The 16,577-nt window shown below is 37.3% G+C and overlaps 1 protein-coding gene across 1 annotated transcript in view; it reads right to left on the minus strand.

The window, feature by feature from the left end:
* The window catches only part of LOC121645866 (rho guanine nucleotide exchange factor 17-like), a 63,728-nt gene that overhangs the window by 14,697 nt on the left and 32,454 nt on the right, over positions 1-16,577 (minus strand). Inside the window, exon 2 of the mRNA XM_041994626.1 lies at positions 3,674-3,751. Within this exon, the coding sequence (XP_041850560.1) occupies positions 3,674-3,751 (78 nt within the window). The remainder of the gene's footprint in view (positions 1-3,673; positions 3,752-16,577) is intronic.

The following is a 16,577-nucleotide window of genomic DNA, read 5'->3' on the forward strand; positions in this document are numbered from 1 at the left end:
AAGCCCCAGACCATGATAGACAACTCTCTCCCAAACCAGATTTTTACTAATAGCTTTTTGGGAATCACCTTGTTGGTGGAAACATACAGTGTTATGTCTATTTCTGATAATTACACTCTATAACAATACGGCATTATAAGCCATGGTGACAGAAGCCAAATCCAAAACAGAAGAAACTGGATTTTGTCAGAACATAAATCTAATCACTTTTCCCTTTTAGCCTTATTCTCTCTCTAATTTCTTTCTTTTGTACATTTGACAGTGTCCTGTCACCAGTGTCCTGAGCAGGTTGACTGTGGTAGTCAAACTCCTAGAGAGAAACACTGTGATCCATGAAACATGAGTGTAATGAGAAAATTGAATTTACTCTGAAATAGACTCAGATGGATGTGACATTAAGGCTCCAGAATCAGCAGCAGTCCAAACAGCAGTGTGTGGCTCACTGCCTTAACTTAATGACACATTTGATGACTAATTCAATCTACTGGTTAAAACAATTTGTGTTAAAGAAAGGTGGAACAAAAAGGAGCTTGAGTTGTTTTCAATACAGTTCTGATTCACCTTGTTCTTAAGAATGTGTTATGTAAGAATTCAGTAACTGGCTGGAATTTCCAGAGTGTGTCAGGACTGGGAGGTTAAAGAGACAGAAGGTGTGTGATCCCCAAGTAGTTCATCATGGGCCATATGGTGCACTGTATGGTACATCTGATCATGACTAACATGGACTGAGTACCATCATGTGGATACTGATCAATTTTCCATAAACAAATGATGAATTTCCTGTATTTTTGTTTGTTTTTTAACTGGAGTTTTAATTAGCAGTCTGTCAGGTTGTTTTACTATCTGAGCTGCTTTTCATCTGTTTGATTTGTAGAAGTTTATTCGGATCCTTATGCAGGGAATCCATTTCCACTTTTGAGCAAGTGCAAGCACTGAAATTAAATTTCTGGTCTTGTTTATGTATGTAATCAAATTCTAAAATGATCAATCTGCACAGGATAGGACTGTTCAGTCTTGTAGCAGATGGACTTTACAAGCAGTGGCCTTGTCTTATGTCAGACAGTTCTACAGTTGATCTCTTCTTTACTTCCACACAGCTACCATGCAAAGAGCTGGCTCGATAAAAGCAGAAGATAATCAAGATTTTTGAAGTTGCTGAATAGTGGACAGACTGATGCTAGTTTTTTGGGGGCTGGTGCCACTTTCAACACAAGTACATAAATAAAATAAGGACAGGGTAATAAATTAAGTTTTGTGTTTATGTACATTCATTTCCAACAATTATGGAAACAAAATGAACATATTATTTAGCTGATTTCAGCTTTTATTTGGATAGTTACTAAAAGCCAAAACTCACTCGTTCACTTGTGTAACTCTACGTCAAGCTCATTTAGAGGTTTCCATAGCAACACATTATACATGCTATAAAATAACAGCTTAAAACATGTATAAAGAACTATGTTGTACTAACTTTTCTACCTATATCATAGAAATGCATTTTGCCTAGATGACAAAATATACAAAATGTGAGTTAATTTAGTGAAAAAGGGTGTTAAAATGCAGCAATGCAGATGTTTGAGTACCCCCACACCAGAATTAGATTCCTGTTCTGTGGCCTTAGGGACCAAATTAATGTTCTTGTGCCACGGTGAGGTGACTATGTGCAGGTACTTCCTGGAGGTACACATTGTGAATTAATTTTGTGAGAAGCCACTGCACTGCAAAAGTCCCAGGGCTGTGTACAGACTATGAGAAATTTAGTTATTCGAGTAACTACAGCCAATGGATGCTTAGTAGATTGATTTTGCAGAGTCAAAGAGATGAGGAATTGAGGATTACCACCACATCTGCCTCGTTTTCATTTTCGAGTTTTACAGACTTTTATCTGAGACAGCTGGGATACACACATGCGGGAGAGCTGCCATGTCACTGCTAGAAATTTACAGAAATATTCTGTCTGCAGTTTGCATCTGTGACTTAAATTTTAAGCAATGAAACCCAATTAATCAATCACAATTAAAAAAAAAAAAAAAAAAATATATATATATATATATATATATATATATATATATATATATATATATATATATATATATATATATATATATAAAAAAAAATTCATGATGTTCTGAATTGATAATGCACATATTTCTCACATCAGATATTTAGACATGTTATAACACAAAACACATGTTTTTTGTTTCATTTTAATACGTTTATGAAAAGAGTTTTTTAGCAAATTCAATAGTGTGTTTTACAGGTGGGTTTCAAAATATCCCTTAAGTCTCAAAAACCCCACACATTTCTCATGCTCAGTATCACCTGTCAAACACTGATGAAGGCCCAGGAGTAAGTTTGTATGATTAATGAAAGTTGGTGATGAGCAGTTTCTGGGGTTTTCCCTTGTTTTGAGGCTCTGCTATAACAAGTTGAAATTCTTTGCTATTCAGGCAGCAGAAAAAGCGTGCTGCATATATGTAATGACACTGTTTCTGAATGCTCCAGAGTTCTTTTTTGCTATTAAATATTCTGTAGACAAAAAGGTTTATCATTGATGGGTTAGTTTGTGATAATAATGTTGACTGATTATTAAGTAAAAATGCTACAAATCCCATAAAAGTCAAGCAAAACACAATTAATAAGTGTCTCTAAACTGTAGATACACTATAAAGAGAGTTAAGATAACCTGTTCAACACTGTGCCCTTTTTGTCCTCGTTTTACCAGCTAATCTGATCAAAACACATTAGGAGACTAGATGTAAAATTAAAGAAATCCAAGTGCAGGTTTAATGAAAGCTCGTAGTAATTATTTATGTCAGGGCAGCCATCTAGTCCAACCTCAGATATCTACATTATTCAAACTAAATACATTATTGACAGGAAGCTTCACTGAAGGATTTCAAAAACAAACTCTAGAGAGTCAGATTTCATCCCTGGACAGCAGTGCTGCAGAGAAGTCTCAGCTGAACCACATCTGACACCCTCCCTCAAGGATCTGTGCTCTCCCAGCAGTCACCGTGGTAACACTTACTTTCCCTGTGTCGTCATGGGAACACAGCCTAGGATTATTCACTTTGTGGCCACACAGGCACACATGCATAGGCAGAAGCAAAGTCATTGTGTATGTGGGATGTGTATGAACATTTTATAAATACATGCACATTTATAAGGATTTGCTGGAACACACACATCAACATGTGACAGGTTATACAACATGGCGATCACAGGTAGCAAAGGTGATATGAGTGTGTTAGAGGGACAGAAAGATGCTGCTGAGATTTGGAGGAAAGGTTGGTTAGCTATTACAGCACAGACAGGTGTAGGATATACACAAAAGAGTGTGTGCAGTGCGTGTGTGTACGTGTGTGTGTGTGTGTGTGGGCAGATAATGCTGATGACAGTGAGATGTGATAAGGTTAACAGATTAGCCTGACAGGATAAATGGCAATAAGTGGATTACATAACATATTTGTTACCTACATTTGTTATTCATGGCTTCAGCAGTCTGAGATTCAAAAACAGTTTTAGCTTTTTATGCTTTTGTGTGATCGCAGCTTTAATAAGTGAGTATGTCTGTGAACAACACTCATTTGTAAGCCCAGTAAGAATATCTGCAGAGTGTGCACTCACCTGCTTGAGTGTGTGCAGCCATGTCTTTGTGTTTGTGTCTTACCTGAATGAGGGTGCGCAGTGATTCCACATAAGACTGCTCTGTGTCCAGGAGGGTCATCATCACATGTCTCCTCATGTCCTGTGACAACAAAGAAACAAGAAGAAAAAGGAGGTTCATTCCTTGCATTTCTTTCTTTCTCGTAAACTTGCTAACTTGCTTAATGTCATGACAACCCTCTACTAGGAACACAAAACACAGTGACACCTTCAGATGCAGAACACTTAAAAACACCGCTACACACAGATGCAGATTTCCAGCGTAAAAGCTGCTAAATGATTGTGTTTTCTATTTCGCCGCCAGCTGCCTCCAGTAATATACATCTCCCTCCTATGTGAGATAATCTTGTGTGAGGATGAGACAGGGGTTTTGTGAATGCTTCTTAAACATAAGCATGCAACTGAAGCTATGAGTTAGCTGCATGCCATTAAAGGCATCTTTTGCTCTGTTTTCTGTTTGCATCACTGTTAAGAACCATGAAGAAAACAGCAAAAAACGAAAACAATCACCTAAATTGTCAAATTTTGGAAACATTTTCTTCCGTTTGGATAATGGTTCTTCTTTATATTTACAAGACAGAAGCATATAAAGCAGAAGCAGTATGAAGACAGCATGCAATCCTTAAGGAAAGAAAAAAAAATCCCTCTGTTAAATTTATTACAGCAACTAGAGGTGTGTATTTACTGATTAACAGTGCAGTGTAGAAATGCACAATCAGCGGAGCAACATCTTTTTATCTTTAGTTTTTCCAAGATAAAACATATTACAAACATTATTGTTGCATTCCAGGCCTCTTAACATTTGCAGGTCCCAAAGAAGATCCCTGTCCCTACCTCCCCATCACTCCCGTTCACTCTTAAGTAAACTAATGCAGAAAAAGAAGACATTGTAAACACAGATGACTAGTTTTTGCTTAGTTTGTTTGGGGTTTGTTCACAATATAAGAAACATGTTTTAATCAATTTAAGTAGCTGAAATGCTACTGAAACCTCTGCATTAGCAGTCAGAAAATTAGTTTCCATATATGAAATCAACAAGAAACCAGACTTTTAAAACAGAGAAACCTACTTTAAAAGACATTTCATATTTAATACCACTGCAATTTTGGTTATTTTACATAATTTCATTTAATTTTATTATCTTGTTCCTAAACTACAACATTAGCAGATGAATCTTTGGCTCTTTGCTCATATCTCTGAGGGTTAAGTTATCACCTAACCTTTCTTTTCTTCACATTTTCTGAGAAGAATCCAGCAGCTTTTATGAGGAGTTCTGATTTCATGTTGTGAAAGTTACAAAGTCCTCAAATATACATAAAAAATCACTTCAACGTAAATATACATATTTTATGTGGGATGATTTTTTTGATTGTTGCTGATGTTTCAAACAGCAAACTGCCAGCAGTCTGCACAGTAGAAGATGATCAAGCAAAGGAAATGGGCCAAATATAAGTGAAACTTCAATTTATATGGTAATTTGTTCTTGCTGATGCGTACTAAAGTGAAAAACAATGAGAAACAACAACACAGCTCCTTGTTTTTCTGGCATTTCAAATCTCCTTTCAACAACACAGTACGTCATGTTTCAAACACCAGTCACACTGAAATGCAAAGATCACCACAATCTGCTATTGTCTCATTGCATGCAAGACTTCACAGACCACAGGGCTGTTTTCTAATCCTATATAAACCTAATTTACCTACAGTATCAGTTACAAGTTTGGACACACTTTCAAATGTCTCCAAACTTTTAACTGATACTGTACATACCAAGTTCCTACAGCTTCAAGTTCAAACGACTATTTAGACATCATAGTGTTAAAGTTCATTGGGGACTATAAGAAAAAAATACAGTAGGAAAACGCAGATAAAGCAGATGCTAATTCACAACTAGCATTCACGCTCACATACAGAGCAAATTGAAAGGCTTCTGAAGCCAGGAACTCCACACAAGCAAAACATGACTCAGCTGTTCACCACAGCAATGACTCATGATGCGTGGATACAAGCTGCTCCAACAAAGCAATTTAAAGACGGGCGACTGAAACATGAAGGAAAAAAACATCTTCCGCAAGTGAAAAATATAAATCTGGATTACATATTACATGAAAAATGATTAAAATCTGTTCATTTTTAATGCAGGAGGATCACTAACAACTAAATCACAGTTGCTGTCAGCCTTTAACCAAGAGTGGACGCTGCAAAACGAGAGATTGAGCTACAAATGTACAATTAAATCCCTCATTCTCCTGCCATTCAGTCCATTTCATTACATGAGACAAAGTTTTTGTGTATTTTAGTGTAACTGACAGAAACAGAGATGTGGGAGACCAACAAGGGGAGTCTAAGGATCATGAAACATATTATCTCAAGGGTCTCAGAGGAGAGTCCCAAAATATTTTGGTATCAAGCATTACTCATAAATATCAGAGAAAGCCACAGGCTAAACCCTGTGGTGCATACATAACCACACTGTCTTTCTCTCTCTTTCTCTCACACACACATTTAGAGGCCACAAAAATACACAGAGGAGAGTTTTTTTCCACATCTTCGCCTGCTCCACGATGCCAGCAGCACTGTGCCCTATAAATAATCTTAACAATAACTTCCCAGAAAGGCCATGTTTAGTGTTTGGCATCTAAAGACATCCCAGGGGCGCTGTGGGGTACCAGTGGAGGGTGAAAAGGTGGCGTGTGGATAGGAGGAATGTGTAAGGTTGTGTGTGTGAGAAGGAGAATGATTGTGACAAACTTACCCTCTAAAATGGGGAAAACACATTATTTTAATGTTTTTCTTCTGAGAAGAGCAAGTTATGACAAAAAGAAAACTCGTCTCTTTTGCCATATAGTTTTTGTTTCGATCGATGTTCCTTCATAAAAATGAAGGATTGTGTCCAAGTCTACTCATGTCAGACAAACAAACACAACAAGTAGAGGGAAAAATTACTGCACTAAACAGCATATAACAGTAAACACTCACTAATTTATATTCACCAATTATTCTCCAAGGAGAGACCCATTCAAAATACTTTGTGGTTCACTATTCTGTCATGACACTGCTATTAACCATCTGGCTGAATTTCCAGCTATTAAATTAAAGCACTGTGATTTATTTTTTCAGTTTTTTTATTTTTCTTTTCTTCTTTCTCATATTTTTCTATTTATCGTGCTGTGTGTTATTTTTAGTGTTTTGGGATGGCTTTCATCAGTTACTGATGTGGATGTTTTTTCTTTTCCTGCTCTGTGAAAACGATACACTATTCATAAAATTTTGCAAAACAATGGCCGGTACCCACAGCAATTTTCCAGAGCATGACTGCAGGCTGCCACATAGTGCTTCTTTGTCCACTTTTTAGCACAAGTTTCAGACATGAATAACACCAGGAGACAGGCAGTTTCCAATTTTCCCACTGCAAAATTTCTGCAGAATATCAGCTGTATAGATGTACGGTAGACTAATAGTTAATGCTTGCTATGAAGATACAGCTGACCATTAAAGAAATGAGCCAAAATATTTGTAAATGCTGGAAATCGCTCTTTGAAAGAAACGAAAGAATATTGGAATTAGTTGCAAATGTGTGTTTATTTACAACGCAATGTAAGAGAGAAGCGAATGACATTTTGGGAAGCTTCCAACAACCTCATTTACAGTGATCAAATTAGCAAATGCATGTCCACTCTTTTGTTTCTAATGACTTCTGAAGTGAAACAGCAGCCATCAGGGACTGGCTGCTGTCACTCCAGTGTAGGTATGGAAATATGTGGACTCACACATGCAGTCACAAGAACTGTCTTCCAAAAGCAGTGAAGTTAAGACCTTTACTTAAGATGGAATAACTACACAACAAGACAGGTGATACAGTAATATGTGTTTGGGGGTAACAGTGAAGTAAAAAAAGAAGGGAACTTCCCAAAAGAAAGGAATGTTTCTCTGGTCGGTGCTGGTTGTCTTTATTAGATTTTACACACACACACACACACATGCACACACACACACACACATCAGAACATGGCGAAATAATGCTAGGAATGCCAGTTTCATTTTGCTAGCCGGGTTACCATAGTAACCCCAGCTGAGAGGCTGAATGGTCACAGGACAGGCTAGTCTCACAGCAAAGTCGACTGTAGAGCTGAAGTTTGTGTCAGCTGAAATCCTCTGTGATAAAAACACATAACACAAAGGACCTCGAGGAAGCTAGATGAGACGCCAATTTCTGTTCAGCTCCTGATTATTAGTAGTAGGATTAAAGGATTACATTTCTTAATAATTCGGGTTGATAATCAAACATGAGCAGGCAAGACCGCATCACTAAAAAGCAGCCAAATGGGGGCAACAAGTTGGCCTGATTATCTAAGGTATTTTATTTGTAAGTAATATACCAGGTCTAAAACTGAGCACATTTTAAATATGAAATATAACTCCTGTATTTGGATGGTTGCATGGAGCAGGTGAGCATAACACAGCCTATGCTGCCATGTGCTGTTGCAACCCAGTCTGTTTCATAATGCAGCCTAAACCACAACACTACATGACTTTGAGTTGTTGAGAAAGTATAAACAGTCTGGTGCATAAGTGATGCAGTGTAAATATCCACGGTGTTCTGCATGGAAAAATCAAGGCAATAAAGAATGAAAAAACATTCCAACTTTTTAATCATATTATTAGCTGGACTTAAAGGGCATGTGACTGGTGTGCAGTCTTTTATTAACATGTCAACAGGAGTTATACTAAACCTCAGGGCTTCAGCTGATTCAATGATATTGATGAGAGGCAATGTTTTCATTAACAAAAGGAAGATGTAATGTGTTTCCACTATCAAATACAACTCAGATGTTTTGGCAGTGACATTTACAATAATAAAATATAGAGCAGATAAAAATAACTTCTGCATTGATGTGCCATGTCTGAGGGGGAGCTAATTTTAAATAAAACGATTAATAAATGTGAATATGATGATAAATAAATATGAAGACAAAACATTAAAGAAAATGTACAAATTGTACATTAACAATTTGTTCTACATTTTTCATGTCTTTGATTATTATGTATTTGACAATAGTTAAAGTTTCCAAACAAATGAGGTGAGAAATAAGCACTATATATTTGTCAAATTCATCTACAATTCCTAAATGAAACATTTGTTCTTTCCTTTTCCTTTTGGTTTCCTCTAACTACATGCTGAAGGATCCTTGGGACACTGAACCCCACATTGCCTCCTGATGTGTTTATCAGGGTGTGCAATCATAGGAGAAAGCACTTAGGATATAATAACAGAAGTGATGGATGAGTGTGTGTGTATGGGTGAATGTGACAGCTTTAAACAATATCAAACATGGTGACGGTGGAGGAGATCATGATAATGTACATTCTCAGAGAGAGAGGGGTAAACAGACAGCGGGCAGTAGTGATCTGTGGTCTGTGCAGCCATTACATGCATCACAGGTTATTATTCTTCTTTGTAGTGGTGGGCAGATTGATCCAAATACCGATAATATCGATACCGATGTTGGCATCGATATCAATTGATGGTGGTGTGATAACATTGATATTTTAATGTAAGGCTTCAAAACTGTTAGAATATTGATAAATATAGAGGATAAGGTGGTTTTTCGTGGATTTGGTTCACCGCTGTTACAAGGCACCTACAAGCCAAAAATCGGCTTCTCTTGCCGGGATAATGCTAAATTCAGATTTTTATTGTGAGAGGAACTTTGTTAATTATGCATTAATGCGTTAAAAAAATAAAGGCATTAATTCAACAGATTAATCTCTTTGCATTAACACGTTATTTTGACAGCCCTCTTTGTAATCGGATCGATACCAAATCTTGCAGCATCGCACACTCTTATTTTTTTGTTCCTTCAGCTGGTCGCACAGCTTTTAAGCTACACTGCTCAACACTGCCCTTGTCATTTCCAGTTGTACTGCTCTGTTTGGTGCATCGGGGATGCAACCAAAAGTTCTTTGAAAATGGGCCAAATTACGCATGTAAAGGACACAGTAAACAGACAAATGGCTCCATATCTGTCTTAAGTATAGGGTATAAATGGCCTTTAGATGGAAACATTTGAGAAGTGATTTTTGGAAACAGTTCCAGGTGACTGGATGAAGCATCTCCATCTCAGTATAGCAGAGTCTAGCATCAACTAATACCTAACTAAATAAAAATGCACTGTAAGTCCAATACAACTATAAGCAGAAGGAGGCATCTGGCAGCGGCATCCGATAAGCATCACAAACAAGAGAATCTGAGGAGGAAGGAGCTCTGGACATGGGATACTCAATGATGCAGTTCACCTCACTGTGGCCATCTGTCACAGAGTATTCAGCATAATGTTTAGATAAAATCGTGTATGATCCTGTTTTTGAACACATCTGGTCCTGATTGGTAAAAATCTTGGTAATTTTATGGTTTGTAAATCCAATTATATTCTACAAATATAAATTTGAAAAGACTATTTTGTGTTTATAACAGATCACTGCTTGTTAAACTGAAAAAGTATCTACACAATTTCACACATAAACAGATTTAATATGTTATAATTCTTAATATAAATTTCATTCTGGTTCACTTCAGTTTACAAATCGGTGTTTGAACATCTTAAAAATAAAAAAAAGTTGTCTCCTAAATTAACCACACATCATAAACTTGATGAGTCACTTACTTTTTAGAAGTGAAATCAAATAACCTTGATCTTTTTAATAATCCCCATCTTAGGAATGATGTGGCTTTAAAGCTTGAGCCTGTGTAATTTAATCACCCCAAAACAGCAAAGCTACAATCTGTTTGGGCGACAAGTCAGCACATCACAGTCTGTTCATTTGAGATAGAATTCACCTTCATGAGTCAGCAATAACACCTTAAATGTCAGATTTTTCTTTCCCTCTCAAACATTCGGTTTCTGACATGAAGCTCATTCGCTAGGCTGAATGAATGTGTGTCCATGTGTTAGAACAGCATGTACCCTTCTGCTTTCAAAAGTACCTGTGTTAGCTTTAGTTTCTTAATAATGTGGACACAGAAAGTAAAGAAAATAAGTTACTCTTTACAACTGCAGGCAGATAGTTGTTGAGCTAAATAGAAAACAAACAAGAGTGTTGAATCCTGGCGGCTTTGTGCCATGCAATTTTGTTTGATGTACTGAATTATTACATTTAATGCATCAACATTTGGAACAAAAATAACTGGCTTTCAACAAACAGATCATTTTAAAACAGATATATAAAGGTGGTATTTTACCAACAAAGGACTGAAGGGTCTGATCAATCTTTCCAAGTAGCACAGCTGAGTTCAATTTTGTTTCATCAAGCACCAAATCGCTTCCTTTTTACTTGTGACAGTTTTCATCCTCCAAGTAAAAGGCATGCATGTGTCAATGTAGGGCACAGCTGCAAAGACTTCAGCTGCACACAGCCTGTCAAAAAGCAGTTCGATTTATATACACGGTTATGTTTCAGTCCTGTTTAATATAGTTTTTCCTGTTTCTGTCTGTTAAGAAAAGGACTAAAATATAAACAAACAAGAATGCTGGGAGTCCTTAGTCTAAGGGTGGGGCCAGAGGGGTGGCCTGGGTCACCCCTAAAATCTGACTGTCCTCCCCAGCTGTCATCCCAAATAATAGACAGTCAAATCCTGACAAAATTTCTAACTAAATTCTATTTTGTGTAAACTGACCTTTACCTGGGTAAACCTCAGATGCCCAGGAGCAAGTGAATGCAGCATGCTATGTGCCTCCATGGATGGTAATATTTGTCTGTTCAAACCAGGGGCAGGTAACTCCCAGGGGATAAATCCTCGAGAGTCACAGTCCTTCAGGATATAATGTTTTCCTCCTCAAACAAACCTGATTAAAATTAAATGGATCCAGCAGGTTATCGAGCTCTGCTCAGGGACTTATCAATTTGAATCAGGTGCATTAAAACAAGAAAACATATAAAACTTGCAGGACTGCGGCTAGCTCGAGAACTGATGTTGCCTATCCATGGTCCAAACTGTTTACATTTTATGAACAGGATGTAAAAATCATAACCACACCAGATGTGTTGACTGTGGAAAAAAAGAAGAAGAAAAAAAAGAAAAGACGCTGTTAAAACTTGTGATTTGGCTCAAAGCAAGTTTTTTTCTTTCATTATTAAGTCTTCATGTAACAGTTAGCTTGGGTTAGCTAAACTGACGCATAGGTTTCTAAAAATTTATTTGTTTCATGTTGTTGTCATTTGAGTGAAATGTTTACAGTTTTAATATACAGTGTACAGTTAATCCCAAATGTTTTTGTGTATTTTGACAAATAAAGAAACATCCCAACAATTATCACATTAAGTTTTGGGCCTAGCTAGCAAAACTAGTGCAAGCGTAAGAGACTACTTAGCACTACTTCACCTTTTCCAAATATAGTCACTTTAAATCTGGTAAAATAGTCAACTAAGCTAAATTTATTAAATTACCACTGATTCTTAAAGCTTTCTACTATGAATTTAGACAGTATTGTAAATATAAGCAGAAGAATGAAACATCTGTAAATGAAATGCTAAAGGGAGTACAATGCCACAAATTAACATATCTAGAAGTAGCAAACCTGTAACTTTATCATTTGTTTTCTATTTTTGATATTATTTATATTAGTTATTATGATAAATACCCAGATTTTCTGGGCCTATGACTTCTATTGGTTTGTTTGTTTTCAAATCTAGTGATGGCAGAAAAAAAATAATTAAAAAAAAATTCTAAAAACCTCTTGATGGCAATTAATAAAGCAAATATTTAGTGTTTATTACAGCAGTACAAAAATTAATAGCCTAGAGATTTAAAATGGGAAACAAAATGTACATAATGTTTGCAGACTGATGTTTGAAATATTTGTGTTAGGAATATAAGCTGGCTTTGTTCAAAACAAGATACTGGCAGCAGGAAAGATATGACCTTTCAACAAGTCTTGGTTACTTGATGTGATGAGCTCAACAACAGATTTTATCATGTCCTAGATATGCACCTTGCTGGTAGAAGATCCCACTGCAACCTTGATTGTAAAACACTAAACAATATCAAATTAAAAGGGGCTGCGTTTTAATAACCTGGTTAAATTTAACTTAATTTTAGCATTGACTGGCGCACATTGAAAAATTGAAAATGTTATAATGATTCCTTTAGATGAAGCTACTTTTTCCTTGAAAGACTTATTCGCTTAAAAAAATAATTAAAATGATCATCAGGGAATATGTTTATGAATATCAGCTTTAATCAAAAGCATCAGCGACTGAAAAGCAGGTTTTTCCTCATCTCACTGCTTTCGTCACACCTCTCCCATCTCTGCGCCTTCACTTCAAACTACGCACACACCCCTACCCCGGCCTCTGTATCCCCTGGCAACAGCTTGTTGAAAGCTACAACAGGCTTCCTCTTAGCCCAAAGCGAAAGCATCACCTCTGTTCATCCCTCAACCTCTGTAAAAAAAATCAAGTAAAGTCGTACAAATCTTAACATCTTCCTGCTTTGCTAGTTTTATTTTCAGTATTCAGACATCAGAAAGCATAAAAATGTCTCTTCATTTGCTATCTGATTGTTATTTTCAGGCCAGAGACCTACTGCTCTGACCTACTCTGCGCTGTTCAATAGTTTTCCCTCTTTTCACACACAAACGCAGACTATTGATCCACCTTCCAACTTGTCTATCATCACCTCTTTCTCTTAGTCTAAGAGCTTGTCCGTTAACCCCATGACTTTGCCGTCACTTCTTGCAGACTCAAGTTGTTAAATTATATTTTATTATTTTAAGTAATAACAGCTTTCTCTTCAGTTTTCCTTCTGCAATATTCATTTTAAATAGAACAAACCAGCCCATTACTGTAGTTAAAGCATTTTATATCCACACCGTATTACTCCCAGTCTGCACTGAAAAAAAATATTGGTTGTTTATTTATTGGCTATGTTATATTTAAGGCAAAATTATGAATATTTACAGATGCAATGTTTAATAATCTGAATGTCTGCTTTCTCTACGATATCAAAAACTGTATATTTTAAAATTGGCTTATTAGGCAATACAAAATATCTAAATACATAACTTCTGCAAACTGTGCATTTGTTTAAAAATAATCTATAATAATTTTAGAAGTGCTGAAACCTCTAACAGTTTAACACACATCAGAAAGCCGATAGAAGCAAGCTTAACTATTGGGAAATAAGCAGAAAAATCAAATTTAGCTCTGGTTTTTTCACAGAACCACTTGACTTATACATAAATTTAAATCCCTGCTGTGGATTAACAGTTTGGGTGTTGAAATGACCAGAACTGAAGTCGTGTATAGTTTGTGTTTAATGATCTAAAGTGTCTGTTAAATCCGCTCCCACGCAGGCCTGCACAAGTCAACCCTGACGGTATACAACATCCATGCAAGCAGGCAATACAAAACAAATAGTGGCTGAAACTACCAGCTGTGTGGAGACGAGAGACTGGACAGTGAGAATATAGATGCAGAGGAAGACACAGTGTGACTACAGAGAGTGGGTTGAGTGTTTAGGTGTTGGAGCTAATCGTGTGATTCACTCGACTCTAATTCTATTATGGACAGGCATGAGAGAGAGAAAGAGAGAGGGGGACCTAGTGAAAGACACATTATCCAGTGGAGACAGACATGTTAAAGAAAGGAAGGGCTATAATGAACATAAAAAATGTAAAAACAGAAAATAAGTAGTCTACAAGAAGCAAATGAAGAAGTGTGAGTAGAAACATGAGAGGAAAAAGTGAATTTAATGTGTGAAAGAGGCTGAATGGAGTCAAATCTATACTGAATTAAACAAGTGGGCGATAATGTCCTAGATACCCAACGATGGTGCAAGTCAAGAATGACACAAACAGACATTTAACTGGTCATAAAAAAAGGGTCTAGTCTACCTCTCCACTGGGGCTTCCAGCACAAAGTCCATTCCCATTCAAATTCCCACCGCAGTTCCCATTGCTGTTGTTCCTAAACTGATCCGCTGCATCTCTGTCCACCACTTCTTCTCCTCCACCACAATCGCCTCCACCACCTCCTCCTTCATCTCCTGTATTTTCTCCACTTTCATTCATTTCTTCCAGAGCAATGCTGAACTGGGCTAAGGTTCGGACCATCTGCAGCATACAGTGTGGTCCAGTCCGTGTGCCAAAATGCACACTCAGTTTGGCACATAGACACACAAACAAGAACCAAAGAAAGTCTTTAACACATAAACTCAGTCTTCATGCCGGTGGAAGAAGCCACTAGGAAAAGCAAGAAACCTGAAGGTGGAAGGAATCACCACCTTTCCTCGTAATGGATACGTAAGCTGGCCATCGTCCTCCTTGTCTTTTCTCTTGTAGAAACAAAATCTATAAAATAAATCAGTCCTTCAAAGAGCAATCTTTCTGAAAATGGTCTGCTCCTCCAGAAATCTTGTGTCTTTAACAGGCATCAGAGTGTGCGTCTCTTCTGTAGCAGATAGTCTCGACTGTGCAGTTCTGTGTGTCATGCAGCGCACACGCATAAGCAGAAGGCGAAGGAGCGCACTTCCAGCATGTATGCTTGAGTGTTTGATCTGTTTCTACTGCATGGGTGATGTAAGCAAGATCTGAGCGCCTGTCGAGGTGTGTGTGGACCACGGGAGAGACTGAGAGCGCGCGCATGTGTGTGTCAGTGTGTGTGGGTGTGTGCGAGTGTGTCATGGCCCTCCCTCTGGGTGTGTATAATAAGAGACAGCAGGCAGGGCAGACGCTCACAGCGTTCAGCTCCGCTTCACACAGCCAGGCTCGACCAATCGCCCCATAAATAAATGATTAAAGAATCCAAGAGATGAGAGGATGTTTTAAATCCACCTCTCACCTAACATTTATCCTGCGATTCCTCTGCCATAATATCATGTTTTTAATATCACGGGAGGCGCTAATTACTTTATGAAAGCACCATCTTAGGTTCCCTTCCTCCCACCTCCGTTAATGTTCGGCAAAGAAATACATTTATTGGCACAGAGCTTTCTGTCTCTATCCAGACACAGTAAATGTGGGATTAAATCAATAAATCAAATCAAAACAAACTTTATTTATAAAGCACTTTTCATGGCGAGGGCAACACAAAGTGCTTTACATGATATGCATATATATTTATAAAGCAATTAAAATTAAGCCATTACACACAGTCGCACGCACATACATGCATACACGCACAAACAAAGCAGACCCCCTCTTCCATTCTGCACAAACATGACTCCCTAATTTCTGTCTCTAAAATGAGTGTAGGTATAAAATAGTAAAAATAATAAACATCTTGCTTGATGCTGCTGTGAGGAAACAATATCATGGGGATCCATCCACACCAGGAGCCAGTTCACCCATGTCCACAGAGGCCGCCGCCATAGCGACCACCCAGATTGGGGAAGGCTGGGGTCCACGCCACAGCTATAAGGCTGCAGTGCAGGACTCTAGCCACCCAGACAAGGGTGATCACCACCACAACAACACCCAGTCTAAGCAGGCAAAAAAACATGCAATCAATAACTTTATAAATAATACCTGCTATTTGAACTAAACTGACTTTTTCTTAGCTATAGCAGGTATTTTAGTGCTTTTCAGGGCTCTTTTCTTTCTGGAAAAGAGAACAATGAGAAAATGTTGATGAAGAATGATAAAATAAATGTTTTATAATGTAAAATAAATGTAATAAGAACGATTTAAAGAAACATAGATGATTAAGTGAACTCAGCTGCACTTACAATCTAGCTTGCAAAAAAAAATGGTGAGTAGAAATTATGATTGGCTGGTCATTTTATGAATCTACCAGCCATATTGGATATTCAAGATTCAAGATCTTTATTGTCATTATGCAAGCATAACAAAATTTTTCAGCTTAAGCACACATGAAGAAAATAGAAATAATACAAGAATATACATGTAATG

This window comes from Melanotaenia boesemani, chromosome 9 (genome assembly GCF_017639745.1).
Source record: "Melanotaenia boesemani isolate fMelBoe1 chromosome 9, fMelBoe1.pri, whole genome shotgun sequence".
In the NCBI taxonomy this organism is placed as follows: Eukaryota; Metazoa; Chordata; class Actinopteri; order Atheriniformes; family Melanotaeniidae; genus Melanotaenia; species Melanotaenia boesemani.